The sequence below is a fragment of the Castor canadensis genome, chromosome 19, assembly GCF_047511655.1.
Source record: "Castor canadensis chromosome 19, mCasCan1.hap1v2, whole genome shotgun sequence".
Lineage (NCBI taxonomy): Eukaryota > Metazoa > Chordata > Mammalia > Rodentia > Castoridae > Castor > Castor canadensis.
The window spans coordinates 7059055-7078265 of NC_133404.1; the positions used below are offsets into that span (position 1 = coordinate 7059055).

The 19211-nt window shown below is 37.8% G+C and overlaps 1 protein-coding gene across 2 annotated transcripts in view; it reads left to right on the forward strand.

Moving 5' to 3' along the window:
- Positions 1–19211, forward strand: part of Scaper (S-phase cyclin A associated protein in the ER) — a 477645-nt gene that overhangs the window by 173299 nt on the left and 285135 nt on the right. For both annotated transcript variants that reach the window (XM_074061919.1, XM_074061920.1), the window contains exons 17-18: positions 2634–2776; positions 17983–18064. In XM_074061919.1, coding sequence (XP_073918020.1) covers positions 2634–2776; positions 17983–18064 — 225 coding nt within the window. The remainder of the gene's footprint in view (positions 1–2633; positions 2777–17982; positions 18065–19211) is intronic.

A 19211-nucleotide genomic window follows, 5' to 3' on the forward strand; every position in this document is an offset into this window, starting at 1 on the left:
TTATGGTGACATAACTAATTATTGAGAACTTGTTCTATGCCAGGCCCTGCAATAAGTGCTTTCCATGTATCATCTCATGTGTTCTTCACAACATTGTAAGAAAGATTCATTGTTGTTATTTATCTTCTAGTAAAGTAAGGTATGAATAATATAATTAAGTAGACCCGAGTCACCCAGCTAGTGAATAATGGGGTCAGGAAATAAAACCAGGGAATCTGACCCAGTGCCCATTCTCACACTCACTCTTCTCTGTTATTTTGCCTTTTTTTGTCCTCCCCACAAGTTTTCTTTTTCTTTTTTCTATTTTGGTGGCACTGAGTTTGAACTCAGGGCTCACGCTTGCTAGACAGATGCTCTGCCACTTGACCCATTCCTGCAACTTCCCACAAGTTTTCTTTTTTTAATTTTTATTTTATTCATATGTACATACAATGTTTGGGTCATTTCTCCCCTCCTTCCCCCCGCCCCCTTCCTTACTTCCCCTTACCCCTTGCTACCCGGCAGAAACTATTCTGCCCTTATCTCTAACTTTGTTGAAGAGAGAGTATAAGCAATAATAGGAAGGACCAAGGGTTTTTGCTAGTTGAGATAAGGATAGCTGTACAGGGAGTTAATGTGCATTGATTTCCTGTGCATGTGTGTTACCTTCTAAGTTAATTCTTCTCGAACTAACCTTTTCTCTAGTTCCTGGTCCCCTTCTCCTATTGGCCTCAGTTGCTTTAAAGTATCTGCTTTAGTTTCTCTGCATTGAGGGCAACAAATGCTTTCTAGTTTTTTGGATGTCTTACCTATCCGAATACCTTCCTTGTGTGCTCTCGCTTTATCATGATATCAAAGTCCAATCCCCTTGTTGTGTTTGCCCTTGATCTAAGGTCCGCATATGAGGGAGAACATATGATTTTTGGTCTTTTGGGCCAGGCTAACCTCACTCAGAATGATGTTCTCCAATTCCATCCATTTACCTGTGAATGATAACATTTCGTTCTCTTTATGGTTGCATAAAATTCCATTGTGTATAAATACCACATTTTCTTAATCCATTCATCAGTGGTGGGGCATCTTGGCAGTTTCCATAACTTGGCTATTGTGAAAAGTACCGCAATAAACATGGGTGTGCAGGTGCCTCTGGAGTAACCTGTGTCACAGTCGTTTGGGTATATCCCCAAGAGTGGTATTGCTGGATCATATGGTAGATCAATGTCTAGCTTTTTAAGTAGCCTCCAAATTTTTTTCCAGAGTGGTTGTACTAGTTTACATTCCCACCAGCAGTGTAAGAGGGTTCCTTTTTCCCCGCATCCTCGCTAACACCTGTTGTTAGTGGTGTTGCTAATGATGGCTATTCTAACAGGGGTGAGGTGGAATCTTAGTGTGGTTTTAATTTGCATATACTTTATTGCTAGGGATGGTGAGCATTTTTTCATGTGTTTTTTGGCTATTTTAATTTCTTCTTTTGAGAAAGTTCTGTTTAGTTCCCTTGCCCATTTCTTTATTGGTTCATTAGTTTTGGGAGAATTTAGTTTTTTGGGTTCCCTGTATATTCTGGTTATCAGTCCTTTGTCTGATGTGTAGCTGGCAAATATTTTCTCCCACTCTGTGGGTGTTCTCTTCAGTTTAGAGACCATTTCTTTTGTTGAGCAGAAGCTTTTTAGTTTTATGAAGTCCCATTTATCTATGCTATCTCTTAATTGCAGAGCTGCTAGGGTTCCATTGAGAAAGTTCTTGCCTGTACCTATTAATTCCAGAGTATTTCCTACTCTTTCCTGTACCAACTTTAGAGTTTGGAGTCTAATATTAAGATCCTTGATCCATTTTGAGTTAATATGGGTATAGGGTGATATACATGGATCTAGTTTCAGTTTTTTGCAGACTGCTAACCAGTTTTCCCAGCAGTTTTTGTTGAAGACACTGTCTTTTCTCCATTGTATATTTTTAGCGCCTTTGTCAAAGACAAGTTGGTTATAGTTGTATGACTTCATATCCGGATCCTCTATTCTGTTCCACTGGTGTTCATGTCTGTTTTTGTGCCAGTACTGTGCTGTTTTTATTGCTGTTGCTTTGTAATATAGTTTGAAGTCAGGTATTGTGATACCTCCTGCATTGTTCTTTTGACTGAGTATTGCCTTGGCTATTCGTGACCTCTTGTGTTTCCATATAAATTTAACGGTAGATTTTTCAATCTCTTTAGTGAATGTCATTGGGATTTTGATGGACCACAAGTTTTCTTGATTACAATATAGAAGCTTGGCTCAGAAATAAAATCTGTTTACTCTGATTTTTTTCATTATGCTTAGGTATTTGTATAATCTGGTGTTGACACAAGGCTTTTGAAGTGATTAACCACAAAATGTATGTTTAGTTCCCACAGAACATGTGGAAAGGTATTTGCTTAAAATAGTATTTATTCTCATAATTATGTATAACACTGGTCAGTGGCCTATGCAAACTGGTCCCTGATCAATGGGGATATCATTGCTATTTGATTTTTGTTTAAATTCTGAGAAGCAGTGTGCTTTGTGGCAAATCGCCAGGTATCTACTTGGCTAGAATATATAAGTTTTTGTCAAAGGTATGTCATCTTCACTCGTTTTCATTTTACACTTAATTCTAACAACTAAAAATATTTCCAACATTAGGAACGCAAGAGAGCTCTGGAAGCAGAACGGCAGGCCCGTGTAGAAGAACTGTTGATGAGGAGAAAAGAACAAGAAGCCCGAATTGAACAGCAGAGGCAAGAGAAGGAGAAAGCTCGTGAGGACGCAGCCCGGGAAAGAGCGAGGTACTTATTTGCTGTCTTGAGTTTGGTCCTGGAAACAGTTAGCATTGAGTAAATACTTATATCAGGTGTTAGAAAACTGTCTGATGTCTTGTGTGTGTGTTATAAATAGTCAGAAGTATAGAAATGTACTAAATTTCGGTTTACAAGAATTGTGACATTACACTGAACGTGGAAACTCTTGAATTTTCTGTTGGGCAGGAAACTTGATTATTTCAAGATTTTTTTTGTTTGAAAAAAATCAAATTTGGTTCTGGCCAGCTTAAGCAAGAAGCGTTTTTTTTTGCAAACTATTGGGGGCATAAATGATACTTTGTAATGCTTACTATGATTTCTTTTTTGACTCATAAGTTTCATAGAAGTCTGTTATTTGGGAATATCACATTTTTTGATGTTGCTGACTTCTGAGGAAATCTTGTAGTTGAGGAATACACTTTGTATAATTGCAGTGCTCCTACATTTATGGAGACTCACTCCATAGCCTAGAGAATGTTTTCTTGCCCTCGGAAAGTGTTTCTGCTGTTGTTGGATGGACCATTCTCTATGGAAAGTTCGTGGAGGGTTTGTCCAGTCTTCTGTGCTTAGGGGTTTTATCAGCTCGAAGAAAGAATAAGTGGAATCTCCAAGTGTAATGGCTGAGTCATGTTTCAGTTTTGGCAGTTTTGTCTTCATGTGCTTTGGTGCTTTGTTACCATCTAGTTGCTAGATCTTAGTGGGAAACTGATCCTTTTATTTGGAAATATTTTTCTTTGGCATCTAAAAATGTTTCTTGATGGAGGTCAGTTTTTTTCTGTTTTTGATATAATTGCAGTCTTTACGTGACACGCCTTCTGTCCCTTTACTTTCATCCTACTGTGTTCTTGTGTCATGAAGTGTCTTTTCTAGTAAGACTTCATGGAGTGGAGGTTTGCTTTTCTGTCATCTACTCATTCTGTCTTTTGATTGGAATGCTTAGTCCATTCTCACTTCATGTGATTATTAATAGCATTAGATTTATGTGTGCCATTTTGGCATTGTTTGTATGTGTCAAGCTTTTTGTTCACCTTTACTGCCTTGTTTTTTTTTAAATTAAACCAGTACTTTTTGTTGAGTCATTGAATTTATTATAGATTTTTTTTTTAAAGTGCATTATTTTAATTATTTGGTTAATGGTTGCTGTCTGGATTACAATGCTAATCTTGGCTTTTTATAATCTATTGAAGATTAAAACTAAATTGATTTTGGTAAAGTAGAGCAACTTCATTCCAATATAGTTCAATGTCCTCTTCCCCTTGTGTTACTGTTGTCAAATACCTTGTATCTACTTATGTCATAAACTGAGTAATTCCATGTCACAATTATTTCCAGTGCCGTCATTTTTAAAAAAGAAACTAGGAGAATGAAATAAAGCATATTAGTACATTTTTATTTACTTACATAGTCATCGTTTGGAAAATACTTCATTTCTGTTATTTGATTTGTGGTCTGTCCTTCTTTTTAGCCAGGTGCATGTCCTTTAGTATTTCCTGTAAGATTTTGGATTCAGTGAGTTATCTTGATATTTGCCTATCTAGGACTATTTAAATTTTGCCCTCAGTTTGAGTGATAGTTGGCTGAATGTAGAGTTCTTGATTTTTCTTTTTACTTTTTTTTTTATTGTTCATATGTGCATACAATGCTTGGGTCATTTCTCACCCCCACCCCCACCCCCTCCCTTACCACCCACCCCGCTCCCTCCCTCTCCCCATCACTCATCACTCCCTCGATACCCGGCAGAAACTATTTTGCCCTTATCTCTAATTTTGTTGAAGAGAGTGTATAAGCAATAATAGGAAGGAAGAAGGGTTTTTGCTAGTTGAGATAAGGATAGCTATACAGGGAGTTGACTCAAATTAATTTCCTGTGCATGTGTGTTACCTTCTAGGTTAATTCTTTTTGATCTAAACTTTTCTCTAGTTCCTGGTCCCCTTCTCCTAATGGCCTCAGTTGCTTTTAAGGTATCTGCTTTAGTTTCTTTGTGTTGAGGGCAACAAATGCTAGCTAATTTTTTAGGTGTCTTACCTATCTTCAAATCTCTCTTGTGGGCTCTCGCTTTTATCTTGTGATCAAAGTTCAAACAGCCCTTGATCTAATGTCTGCATATGAGGGAGAACATACAATTTTTGGTCTTTTGGCCCAGGCTAACCTCACTCAGAATGATGTTCTCCAATTCCATCCATTTACCAGCGAATGATAACATTTCATTCTTCTTCGTGGCTGCATAAAATTCCATTGTGTATAGGTACCAAATTTTCTTGATCCATTCGTCAGTGGTGGGGCATCTTGTCTGTTTCCATAACTTGGCTATTGTGAATAGTGCCGCAATAAACATGGGTGTGCAGGTGCCTCTGGAGTAACCTGTGTCACAGTCGTTTGGGTATATCCCCAAGAGTGGTATTGCTGAATCACATGGTAGGTCAATGTTTAGCTTTTTAAGTACCCTCCAACTTTTTTTCCAGAGTGGTTGTAGTAGTTTACATTTCCACCAACAATGTAAGAGGGTTCCTTTTTCCCTCTGCTACTGATGGCTGTTCTAAAAGGGGTGAGGTGGAATCTTAGTGTGGTTTTAATTTGCATATACTTTATTGCTAGAGATGGTGAGCATTTTTTCATGTGTTTTTTGGCTATTTTAATTTCTTCTTTTGAGAAAGTTCTGTTTAGTTCACTTGCCCATTTCTTTATTGGTTCATTAGTTTTGGGAGAATTTAGTTTTTTAAGTTCCCTATATATTCTGGTTATCAGTCCTTTGTCTGATGTGTAGCTGGCCAATATTTTCTCCCACTCTCTGGGTGTTCTCTTCAGTTTAGAGACCATTTCTTTTGTTGAGCAGAAGCTTTTTAGTTTATGAGGTCCCATTTATCTATGCTATCTCTTAGTTGCTGCGCTGCTCGGGTTCCATTGAGAAAGTTCTTACGTATACCTACTAATTCCAGAGTATTTCCTACTCTTTCCTGTATCAACTTTAGAGCTTGTGGTCTGATATTAAGATCCTTGATCCATTTTGAGTTAATATTGGTATAGGGTGATATACATGAATCTAGTTTGAGTTTTTTGCAGACTGCTAACCAGTTTTCCCAGCAGTTTTTGTTGAAGAGGCTGCTATTTCTCCATCGTATATTTTTAGCGCCTTTGTCAAAGACAAGTTGGTTATAGATGTGTGGCTTCATATCTAGGTCCTCTATTCTGTTCTACTGGTCTTCATGTCTGTTTTTGTGCCAGTACCATGCTGTTTTTATTGGTATTGCTTGTAATATAGTTTGAAGTCAGATATTGTGATACCTCCTGCATTGTTCTTTTGACTGAGTATTGCCTTGGCTATTTGTGGCCTCTTGTGTTTCCATATAAATTTAATGGTAGATTTTTCAATGTCTTTAATTAATGTCATTGGAATTTTGATGGGAATTGCATTAAACTGTAGATTACTTTTGGGAGTATAGACATTTTTGCTATTTTGATTCTACCAATCCATGAGAATGGGAGATCTCTCCACTTTCTATAGTCTTCCTCAATCTCTTTCTTCAGAAGTGTATAGTTTTCCTTGTAGAGGTCATTCACATCTTTTGTTAGGTTTACAACTAGGTATTTGATTTTTTTTGAGGCTATTATAAATGGAATTGTTTTCATATATTCTTTTTCAGTTTGTTCATTATTAGTGTATAGAAATGCTTATGTTTTTTCTATGTTGATTTTATATCCTGCCACCTTGCTGTAGCTGTTGATGGTGTCTAAGAGCTTATGAGTAGAGTTTTTTGGGTCTTTAAGGGATAGAATCATGTTGTCTGCAAATAGGGATATTTTGACAATTTCTTTACCTATTTGTATTCCTTTTACTCCTTCTTCTTGCCTAGTTGCTCTGGCTAGGAATTCCAGTACTATGTTGAATAGGAGTGGAGATAGTGGGCATCCTTGTCTGGTTCCTGATTTTAGAGGGAATGGTTTCAGTTTTTCTCCATTAAGTATAATGCTGGCTGTAGGTTTGTCATATATAGCTTTTATAATGTTGAGGTCTTTCCTTCTATTCCCAGTTTCTTAGTGCTTTTATCACAAAATGGTGTTGGATCTTATCAAAGGCTTTTTCTGCATCTATTGAGACGATGTAGTGGTTTTTGTCTTTGCTTCTGTTAATGTGGTTTATTACGTTTATTGATTTTCGTATGTTGAACCACCCCTGCATCCCTGGGATGAAGCCTACTTGGTAGTGGTGAATAAGCTTTTTGATGTTGTTGAATTCGGTTTGCCATTACTTTGTTAAGGATTTTTGTATCAATATTCATTAAGGAGATTAGCCTATAGTTCTCCTTTTTGGAGGTGTCTTTGCCTGGTTTTGGGATAAGTGTAATACTGGCTTCATAAAATGTGTTAGGCAGTTTTCCTTCTCTTTCTATTTCATGGAACAGTTTAAGGAGGGTTGGTATCAGTTCTTCTTTAAAGGTCTAATAGAATTCAGCAGAGAATCCATCAGGTCCTGGACTTTTCTTTTTGGGGAGACTCTTGATTGCTGCTTCAATTTCATTTTGTGTTATAGGTCTATTCAGTTCATTAATTTCCTCTTGGTTCAGTTTTGGATGATTGTATGTATCTAGAAATCTGTCCAATTCTTTAAGATTTTCAAATTTATTTGAATATAGGTTCTCGACGTAGTCTCTGATGATTTCCTGGACTTCCATGGTGTTTGTTGTTATCTCCCCTTTTGCATTCCTAATTCTACTAATTTGGGTTTTTTCTCTCCTCATTTTAGTCAGGTTTGCCAGGGGTCTGTCCAGCTTGTTCATTTTTTCAAATAACCAACTTTTTGTTTCATTAACTCTATGTATGGTTTTTTTGTTTTCTGTTTCATTGATTTCAGCTCTTATTTTTATTATTTTTCTCCTTATGTTTGTTTTGGTATTTGCTTGTTCTTGTTTTTCTAGGAGTTGAGATGTATCATTAGGTCATTGATTTGGGATCTTTCAGTCTTTTTAATATATGCACTCATGGCTTTTTAATATATGCACTTTCCTGTCAGGACTGCCTGTGCTGTGTCCCATAGGTTCCGGTAAGTTGTGTTTCATTTTCATAGACTTCCAGGAACTTTTTAATTTCCTGTTTTATTTCATCCATGACCCATTGTTCATTAACTAATGAGTTACTCCGTTTCCAGCAGTTTGCATGTTTTTTTGTCTTTACTTTTGTTGTTGAGTTCTAGTTTTATTGCATTGTGATGAGATAGTATGCACGGTATAATTTCTATTTTCTTATATTTGCTGAGGCTTGCTTTGTGTCCTAGGATATGATCTATTTGGAGAGGTTTCATGGGCTGCTGAGAAGAATGTATACTGTGTAAAAGTTGGATGAAATGTTCTGTAGATATGAAGTAGGTCCATTTAATCTATTGTATATTTTAGATCTTGAATTTTTTATTGATTTTTTTGTTTGGATGACCTATCTATTGATGATAATGGGGTGTTAAAGTCTCTCACAACCACTGTGTTGGAGTTAATATATGCTTTCAGGTCTTTCAGGGTATGTTCGATGAAATTGGGTGTATTGACATTGGGTGCCATATAGGTTGATAATTAATACTTCCTTTTGGTCTATTTCCCCTTTTATTAGTATGGAATGTCCTTCTTTATCTCGTTTGATCTATGTAGGTTTGAAGTGTACTTTGTCAGAGATAAGTATTGCTACTCCTGCCTGTTTTGGGGGGCCATCGGCTTGGTAAATCTTCTTCCAGCCTTTCATCCTAAACCTATGCTCATTTCTGTCTGTGAAATGGGTCTCCTGAAAGCAACAAATTGTTGGATCTTCCTTTTTAATCCATTTCGTCAAACAGTGCCTTTTGATGGGTGAATTAAGTCCATTAACATTAAGTGTTAGTACTGATAGGTTGTGGTGATTCCTGTCATTTAGTTGTCTTAGTTGTTTGAAGAGTTGATTGTGTGTACCTAATTGAGGTTACTCTCTACTTTCTTTCTTTTTCTTTACCTGTAGTTTGGTGCTCTCTGTCATTTCCTGGTTATGTTTAATTTCACTTTATGTGTGTAGAATCCCTTGAAGTGTGTTTTGTCGTGGTGGCTTTGTGTTCACATATTGTTTTAGTTTTTGCTTATGATGGAAGACTTTTATTGCTCCATCTATGTTGAATGATAGTTTTGCTGGGTAGAATACCCTGGGGTTGAAGTTATTTTCTTTCAGTGCCTAGAAGATCTCGCCCCACGCTCTTCTTGCTTTTAATGTTTCTTTTGAGAAGTCTGCTGTGATTTTGATGGGTTCCCCTTTGTATGTTATTTGTTTTTTCTCTCTTACAGCCTTCAATATTGTTTCCTAGTTTCTGAACTTGTTGTTTTAATGATGATATGTTGTGGGGTAGTTCTATTTTGATCTGGTCTGTTTGGTGTTCTGGAGGCCTCTTGCATCTGTATGGGAATATCTTTCTCTAGATTTGGGAAATTTTCCGTTATTATTTTGTTGAACATATTACGCATTCCCTTTGCTTGCCCCTCTTCTCCTTCTTCTATGCCCATGATTCTCAAGTTTGATCTTTTGATGGAGTCAGTGAGTTCTTGCATTTTCTTTTCACAGGTCTTGAGTTGTTTAATTAGTAGTTCTTTGGTTTTTCCTTTAATTACTATTTCATCTTTAAGTTCTGAGATTCTGTCTTCTGTTTGTTCTATTCTGCTGGATTGGCCTTCTATTTTGTTTTGTAATTCTGTTTCGTTCTTTTTTCTGAGGTTCCATATCTTGGGTCGTTTCCTCTTTAATGTTGTCTATTTTTGTCCTGAGTTCATTTATCTCTTTATTCATCGTGTTCTCTGTTTCACTTTGGTGTTTATACAGTGCTTCTATTGTTTCCTTTATTTCTTCTTTTGCTTTTTCAAATTCTCTATTTTTGTTGTCTTGGAATTTTTTGAGTGTCTCCTGTACATTTTGGTTGACCCTATCCAGTATCATCTCTATAAAATTCTCATTGAGTACCTGTAGCATGTGTTTTTTTAAATTATTCTTGTGGGCTACGTTGGGTTCTTTGGCATAGTTTATCTTCATTTTGTTGGGGTCTGGATCTGAGTATCTGTTTTCTTCATTTCCCTCTGGTTCCTGTACTAATTTTTTGCTGTGGGGAAACTGGTTTCCCTGTTTTTTCTATCTTCCCGTCATTGCCCTTGATGTTGTTGTTTTTGTACTGTGTGCAACTAAGTATTTTCTGACTTGTAATAATAGCTCTAGTGATATTTAGAATGGAAGGGTGGGAGGAGATGGAAAGCAAAGAAGTTAAAAGAAAAGGGACAAACAAATAAACAAGTAGAAAAAAAACAAAACAAGAAACAAAAAAGTTTCAAAGATAAAAACAGGGAGAGATAGTGGACTAATCAACCGTAAGCTGAAAAGGCATCTGAGCGACAGCCGGAAGATTAGAAATAAAAAACAAAAAGAATAACGTAAGAATGAAAATAAAAAATAAGTAAATGAAAAAAATATATATATATAAAAAATCTGCAAGTTTAAATGCAATAAAGTTTCATTCTTAATAATTTTGGTGTTCGTCCCTCAGCCTCCTATCCTGGAGTTGGTGCCTGAGATGTTGTTCTATAGTTGTCTCATCAAAGGGGATTCATAAAGTAGAACAAAACCGTACGAAGCAAAAAAAAGAAAAAAAAACCAAGAAAGTTCCCCAAGTTCAAATGCAATACAGTTTCAGTAATTTTTTCAGCATGCAGGTGTAGTTCAGTTTTCTCGTTAAGGTAGGGAGAGAAAAAAAAAGATCTGGAGACATTTCTGTGAATGGTATCTGTGGCTGTGTCTCACCTGCCTGCTGCTGTCAGCCTGCTGTTGCTGGAGGCATTATTTATGCAGATGTCAGGAGTGAGCTTAGCATTAACCTAATCTCTCCAACTTTGTTTACTTAGAGTTCTGGGCTTGACCGCCACTGCTACAAGCTTTCCCCTTTCCAAGCATACTGGAGGAGGTGACATTGCACCTGCTTTCTCAGGCCTGCATGTTTATTTACAGTTCATGTGGGAAGTGGGTGTTCCCCCTCTCCTGTGGAGTTTTCCTCCCACCGCCACTTTTACAAGCTTTCTCACTCCTGGTTGCTGGGCCACCACTCCTACCCTCTCCGTCAGGCCCAACTTGTTTATTTACAGTCTGGGAGGGATTCCCCTGTCCCCCCCTTTGGTGCTCAGTGCGCCCAGCCCTCTTTGCAAAGTGCCTTTATTGTTCTTATTGCTTGTTACTCAGTTTCTCTTTTATTCGGGGGTGGGGGTAGGTCTGTCCAGTGGGCTATGCTGATCTGGCCCAGGGTTGTCTCTGGGAGTACAGCGTACCACTTAGCTCACCTTGTCTGCGACTTCCCAAGCCATCTGGGCGTGGGTGTCTCGTGGCCCCGGGGACCCTCCTGGGTTCTCTGTTTAACGTGAAGTGCAGATGCTCCATGCCGGCTGGAGGTGTGTAGGGATCAAAGTTTTGTCTCTTCTCGGTGGCCTTGCCTGCAAGGTGTGTCTCCAGCATCTCTCCAAGATTTCACTTTAGGACTTGATTTTTCTTTTAGTATTCTGTGTCTCCTGACTTGTGATGTTTCTTATGAAAGTCTGCCCTTGGTCCTTACTGTTTTCCCCTGCACATGATGAGTTCCGTTTTCTTCCTGCTTTATCCCTCTCCTGTCTTTATTGCTTTGATTATGATTTGTCTAGGACTCTTTTCTTGTGTACCCTATCTGTACATTAATGTTTTTTATTAAATTGGGGAAGTGTTTGGCCATTATTTCTTCAGATGTTTAATTGTCAGTTCTCTTTAGGTTTCTCAGACTTTGCGTAGCTCTGGTGACCTGGCAGTCTTGTGGAGTCTTGGCTATATAACTGGAGGCCATAATGCTCCTCATTAGGATGTGTCTCCTGCTTTGTCTTGGTTAGATTAAGTTTTGGTTTTATGTGAGGAAGACTAGAGGGGTGAAGGTCATTCCACTTAGTTTTTTCTTTTGCTGGTACCCAGGATGGAACTTGTGCAGGCCTGGCCTTACGCAAGCGCTTTGCTACTTGAGTCAAGCCCTGACCCCTTTTTGCTTTGTTTGTTTTTCATAGATTCTCATGCTTTTGTGTGGGCTGCTTTTGGACAGTGATCTCCTGTGTTCCCCTCTTCAGTAGCTGGGATTACAGTGTGCACCACCATGCCACCTTTGTTTTCAATATGGTCAAACTACTTTTGCTTGGGCTGGACTCAAACTTTGATTCTCCTACCTTTGACACCCAAATATTTGAGGTTATAGGCATGTGCTACCTACCACTCCCAGCCTGTGAAGTGCCATTCTTAATGCAACAGAGATTCATGCTATTGATTGGACTAGCCACTAATGTTAACTTTGATTTACCTAGCTAAGGTGGTGTTTGCCAGTTTCTCCTCTGTATAGGTAGTTTGAAATTTTCTTATTTATTTTAAATTAGCATATAATTATTGTACAGGGGATACATTGTAACATTTACATATGTGCTTACAATATTATCTTAATTAGATTCAAACTGTCCTATCTTTCTTCTTCATCCTTCCTCCCTCCCTTCAACAGGTTTCATTTCACACATGAATACAAAATACATGTTCCATATTCACCCTCCTTCACCTTCAATTATTCACTCTCCCTCCTGTGGGTACACCCCTGGAAAAAACCTGTTTTACCTTTTTGTCCTTCATTTTTTAAAGTATATATATTGATAGGTCCAAGGGGGTTTTGCCTTGGCATTTTAGATACATGTATCATGCTTCATTCAGATTGACCCCTCACCCATAATTTACTTTTTTTTATATCACCAATAGTTCATTTTATTTTTTAAAAATTATTCATTTATTCACATGTGCATATATTGTTTGAGTCATTTCTCCCCCCACCCCACTTCCAAGCAGAACCTGTTCTGCCCTTATCTCTCATTTTGTTGAAGAAAAGACATAAGTATAATAAGGAAGACAAAGCATTTTTGCTAGTTGAGTTCAGGATAGCTATACAGACATATTCCTAGCATTGCTTTTGTGTACACATGTGTTACAACCCAAGTTGATTCATCTCTAACTGATCTTTACACTGGTTCCTGATCCCCTTATCATGTTAACCTCTGTCACTTTAAGGTTTCTGTATTAGTTCATCTAGAGTGGGGACATCGAACACTTTCATGTTTTTGGTTTTCTGTCTAACCCTGTACTTCCTGTTTATGTTCTCTTCTTGTCATGTAACCCAAGTCCTACAACATTGCTGTATTTGCCCTAGATCTAAAGACTGCATATGAGGAAGAACATATAATTTTTGGTCTTCTGAGTCTTGGTAACCTCACTCAGAATGATGTTTTCCAGTTCTACCCACTTAGTTGCAAATGATAAGATTTCATTTTTCTTCATGGCTGAGTAAAATTCTATTGTGTATAAATACCACATTTTCTCAATCCATTCATCAGTAGTGGGGCATCTTGGTTGTTTCCATAACTTGGCTATTGTGAATAGCACTGCAATAAACATGGGTGTGCAGGTGCCTCTGGAGTAACCTGAATCACATTCCTTTGGATATATCCCCAGGAGTGGGATTGCTGGATCATATGGCAGGTCTATGTTTAGATTTTTAAGAAACCTCCACATTTTTTTCCAGAGTGGTTATACCAGCTTGCATTCCCACCAGCAGTGTACCAGGGTTCCTTTTTCCCTGCATCCTTGTCAACACTTGTTGGTGGTGGTGTTTTTGGTCATGGCTATTCTAACAGGGGTGAGGTGGAATCTTAGTGTGGTTTTGATTTGCATTTCCTTAATGGCTAGAGATGGTGAGCATTTTTTGTGTTTTTTGGCCATTTGAATTTCTTCTTTTGAGAAAGTTCTGTTTAGTTCAGCTGCCCATTTCTTAATTGATTCATTGATTTTTAGGAGAGTTTAATTTCTTAAGTTCCCTGTATATTCTGGTTATCAGTCCCTTGTTTGATGTATAGCTGGCAAATATTTTCTCCCACTCTGTGGGTGGTCTCTTCAGTTTAGAGACCATTTCTTTTGTCATGCAGAAGCTTTTTAATTTTATGAAGTCCCATTTATTCATCCTTTCTCTTAGTTACTAGGCTGCTGGGGTTCTTATTGAAGAAGTCTTTGCTTATACCTATTAGTTCCAGAGTGTTTCCTGCTCCTTCCTGTAGTAACTTCAGAGTTTCAGATCTGATATTTAGGTCCTTGATCCATTTTGAATTGATAATGGATCTAGTTTCAGTTTCTTGCAGATGGGTAACCACTTTTCCCAGCAACATTTGTTGAAGAGGCTGTCTTTTTTCCATTGTATATTTTTGGCACCTTTGTCAAAAATGAGGTAGGTTTAGTTGTATGGATTCATATCTTGGTCCTCTATTCTTGTTCCACTGGTCTTCATGTCTGTTTTTGTGCCAGTACCATGCTGTTTTTATTGCTATTGCTTCAGCATCTTTCAATCTGTAACATTCTCTTTTCCTTGAGAATTGAAGCTTGAGCTTTAAGCATATCGGACAAATGCTGTAGCACTGGGCCAGATCCCTAAGTTCTACAATTTCTTGTTATTACCCTCTTTAGAAGCAGGCCACTGAGAACATGTCTTAGACTTAAAGGATGGGAAGTTATTTTCTCTCTTCTTGACAGTGCCTACATTAGGACTCTTCTGTTTATTCTTCCTGTGCTAGTCAGAATTTCATTACATTATAAAACACCTGAGAGTGGATAATGTATAAAAAAGAGTTTTGTTTGGCCCAGTTTTAAAGATGGAAAGTCCAGATAGCCCACTTTGTCTGCATTACAGCACAGTGGTTGGATATCATCAGGGTGGGAAATAAGACAGGAAGCTAGAGTGTGGGGAGCAGCCTATGCTGTACTCTTATAACAGCTCTGTCTCAGGAACTTACCTGGGTCCCAAGGAAGATACATTAATTCCTTCCTAGGGTACAACCCCAATGACCTGAGTACTGCCATCCAGGCCTCAGTTCTTCAAGGCTCCATCATCTCCCACATTGCCACTGCTGGTGCACAAACCACACTGAAATCATAGCAGCTCCCTATTTGTTTGCTAAATTCTTTTTTTTAGTATCAGTTTGGATTGATGTATATTTCTTTCATACTTTGTGTTAAAATCCTATACTGTATAATTTGTTGTTGCTCAAATTGTTCCACCTTTGGATATTGGGAAGTCTTATAGTTGACTATGTCTTCACCTTCTTTCTTTCTTTCTTTCTTTTTTTTTTAAGCACATTCTTACTTTCTGACACTACTAAACACCCCACGCTCATCCTGTGTTTTTCCTAATCTAGTCCTAGGATGACCAGCCATTTATTTAAGAAGTCTGGTTCTTTTTATTGGAATGTTCTTTTTAAGCTATTTTTGTTTCTCCACTGAGATTCTTTTTTTGTCAAATTATTGTCATGTTTTCCTTTAATTGTTTTGGCATACTTTCTTTTAATTCTTTGAACATATTTTTAATGACTGGAGTCATATGGTAGTTTTTGTTTGCTGAAGTCACCTTGAGCCCTCATTGAGAGGCAGTTTCAGTTAACATCTTCCTTTCCTGAGCATGGTTATACTTCTTGTATAGCTCTTCATTTTTTTAAATTAAAAAATGGACGTTTTATGTTAAGTTTTTAGCAGCTCTGCAGCTTTGCACCGTCAGCTCTCCTCAGTTCAATGTCTGCCTTTGCTTGATTTGCAAAGCCTTGAAATGCTTTTAGAAATATTTCCTCTGCTTGGATGTTTTTGTTCTTGCTTCTCTTGAAGAGTAAGTGAGAAGAGTTACTGTTCCATAACTAGAAGGGCTACCCCTAATGTTATTTCTTAGAAAACATTTCTATCAAAATAAACTTTGTGTGACTTCCAAAGTCAGCTAGTTTATTAATTTTATAATGAAGACTTGCATTCCTGGGCTCATGGCTCTCTACCTGAATCTACCATTCCTTTATGGCAAACTGCTTTAGCTTTGTTTAGCATTAAGGACATCTGTCTTTCAGCTGTCTGATACTTAGGTCCAGTTTTCAAAGTACCATACTTACCGCACTGTTATTTCCTGCATCTTCAATTCTAGGAATTGCTCCATTTCTTACTAAGAATGGTGACATTTTAGAATTTCCTCCCATATTCCCCTTCCCTCATCTTTGATTTCATCGAGTCACTTTTCTGCATAACTCTTATTCACACCTGGGCTACTGATTATAATGTGATTACGTTTTCCTTTTGCATGTAGCTTTCTGTTATCTCTAATGAAGAACTGACTTGGGTTTTCGTTTGTTTGACTTTCTGTGCACCAGTCACAGAATCATTCACAAACATTCAAAGAGAACTGAAAATTTCTGAACATATTTAATCATATTAGTGATTGTTTCAGGCCACTTTTCTCCTTGGAGAACTCCCAGTGCATTCTTCAGTCCTGTGTTCTGCTTCCGAATGGAGGTTATTCAGGTCTGTTGGATCACTGTCATCCTAGAACCTGTTTTTACCTCCCTCTTGTATTGAAGTATGTGGCTCTGGTTTTCTTTTTCTTTCCTTTTGTGAGTGAGTGCTCTTATTTTTCTGGAGTGTATTCTTGGGTACCTGGCAGAGAAACCTGTCATGGGAGTAAATGACTTGAAAACGTCTCATTCTACCACCTACTTGACTAGGTGTAGACTTCTTGGCTGGAAATAATTTAGAAGGCATTAATTGACTTCTGGTTTCTAGAAAATTGGCTTTTAGTTTGCTGTTGAAATTTAATTTTTATGGTTCTTATATTTTCAGAAATACCAGTTCCTGGTGTTTTGGATTGCTAGTCATGATGATCGTGGGTCCTTTTAATCTGGAAGCTCATCCCATGAGTTCTGTGAAGTACTTCGGAATTTTTAAACTTTTTATTTCTTCCCCCACATTTTCTTCTCTACACACCGGTATATTTGAATCCTTCCTAGTACATGTCAGACATCTTGAATCTCTTAATTTTCTTCTTTGGCATTTATGAATTTTCATTCTACTTTGTAGAAGACTTGCTTAGTCTTATTTTTCAAATTTTCTAATGATTTGTAAAATTTCTCCCTTATTTTAAATTTATAAACGCCTTTTTTCTCTAATTATTCCATTCTTATAAGTAGCATTTTGTTTTTGTTTCATGGGTACAGCATATTCTTTTCTTTTCAAGATGTTATTTATAGTCTATAGTCCTTTTAAAAGTCTCTTCTATTTTCACGTTTTTCTTTTTCTTTTGCATCAGCTCTCTGTTGAGTTTGGTCTCTGTATTCATATTAGTTATTTTCTTTAATATATGGTGATCACTGGCTTTGTCTTCTTTCTTTGTTTTCCCTTTCTCTTTTTTTCTTGTGTCTATTCTTTTTAAGAATGAAATGCTCAGAAGCTGTTTGAGTGCTCTAACTTGGCGGGCAGGACTTAACTGAAGTAACCAGTCTCATGGGTGAAGTGTGGAAAACCCACCATTTGTTTGGAGCGCCCCCCCCCCCCCCCCCCGCCAAGTATCTTTCAGTTCACCTTTTCTCCTGGGCTTCTCTGAGGGGAGAATGGTGTATAACCCTGGCTGTCAGTGCTGTGTGAGTTGCACGTGGCTCACCATTCAGTATGTAGTGTTCGCTTAAACTCCTCTTTGGAACCAGTAGCTCACCCCCATCATGCCTGCTGTCCTGAAGCAGGGGCTTGCTTGTCCTGCCCCTCAGCCTTTTATCAGATTTGGGAGGAAAGCCATTGTTTCTGTTAAGACTTTACTATTCTGCTTCCTTTTACCTTAAGACTTTATCTCTTGCTTCATAAGTAGTTCCTCTAGTTTCTCAGCTTTTAGGGAATTCTGTTGATAGAACTACCTTCCATATTGTTTCCCCCTTAAAGTTTAGATTTCAGCTTTCTCAGGTTTGCTTTTCAGCTTCTGACATGTGCCATGGCTTATGACTGTTTTCTCTGCCAGCCTCTGAGTTCATGCCTTTTCTTTTCTTGTGGTTTTAATAGGACTTGACAAGGGAACAAACACAAGTGTGTGTTTCTAGCATACTGTATTTAAATGACAGTCCCAAAGCTAATATTTAAATCCATGTTGGGTTGAAAAAACCATTTTCATAGCTCTCTGTTTTCCCAGCACCAAAAACAAGCAAGCAAACAAATACCCTCTGTCACTTTCCAAATATTTAATAAACAATATACCTGAGATATAGTAGGTGCTGATTGTACTTTAACCTTGAGATTGCCACTGCCAGCAGTTTTCAGTTTTGACTGTCTTCTTGCAGAGACAGGGAAGAACGACTGGCAGCACTCACGGCTGCCCAGCAGGAGGCCATGGAGGAGCTGCAGAAGAAAATCCAGCTCAAGGTCGGGATGTCATGTTCAATGTGATACTTTAGAACTTGCAGTGGGGCATGGCATTAACATTTTTATCTGTGCAACAAAAATTTGTATTCTTCATCTTTAAACAGCAAATCTTATGTAATTGGCTATGAATGTTTCAAATCTGGAAACTAAATTTATTTTGATACAGTAGAAGGAACCATTGTGGAAAAAATAAAGGTGTTTAGTATTTTCTGCTTTCTAAGCAGTTCATTAGTGACTTAAGCCATCACTGCTAAGCTTCTGATACTCATAGATTTTAATCATTTAGAGACAAGAGATGTTTCTTATATGCTGTTTTACTTGATCTCAGTGCTTATGAATTGCACAGTTCTAGTATGGGAGATTATGATAAACTGATATTTTCTAGAAAATTTTTATCATTATAACATAAATAGTTTCCAGCGTACAGATATTTCACATTGTATCACAGTTATTTACATATTGGCTCCTTACAGGAATAGTAACCTATTAAGGTAGACCATCATATTTTATTATTTTTATGGTCTTGGGAATTTACCATTTGTTTAATTTTTTTGGCGATACTGGGGTTTTGAACTCCACCATGTGACTCTTGCTCCCAGACACAGCCCCTTTCTTTTGCTTTAGTTACCTTTTTTGGATAAAGTCTCACATTTTTGCTGGGGCTGGCCTTGAATCACGATTCTCCTATCTACAGTCTCCCACACAGATAGAGGTGTTAACCAGTGTGCTCGGCTTACTTGTTAAGATAGGGTCTTGCTATCTTTTTGCCTGGGATGGCCTTTATCTGCAATCCTCCTGATCTCAACCTTCCAAGTAGCTGGGATTATAGATGTGAACCACCACACCCAGTTCACTGTTTAAATTTAATGCACCAAAAATTGATAAGTTAGAAAAGATTCCAATTTTCAGGAAACATGTACTCCAGTGCGAGATACCGATGCTAAGCAGATAACTACCATGTAGACAAGAAGTACACATGGGCTTGCTAAGGAAGCACAGTGGAGCTAATGGAGCGGTGGTGTTCAGAGAGTAATTCTTGTGCTGGCTGTTGAGAGGACAAGTCAAGTGGGTAGGAGAGCATGCAGTTGAGTGGGATGTGGAGTGTGTCCAGCTGGTGAGATGATAGTGTGAGCACAGGGCTTAAGTC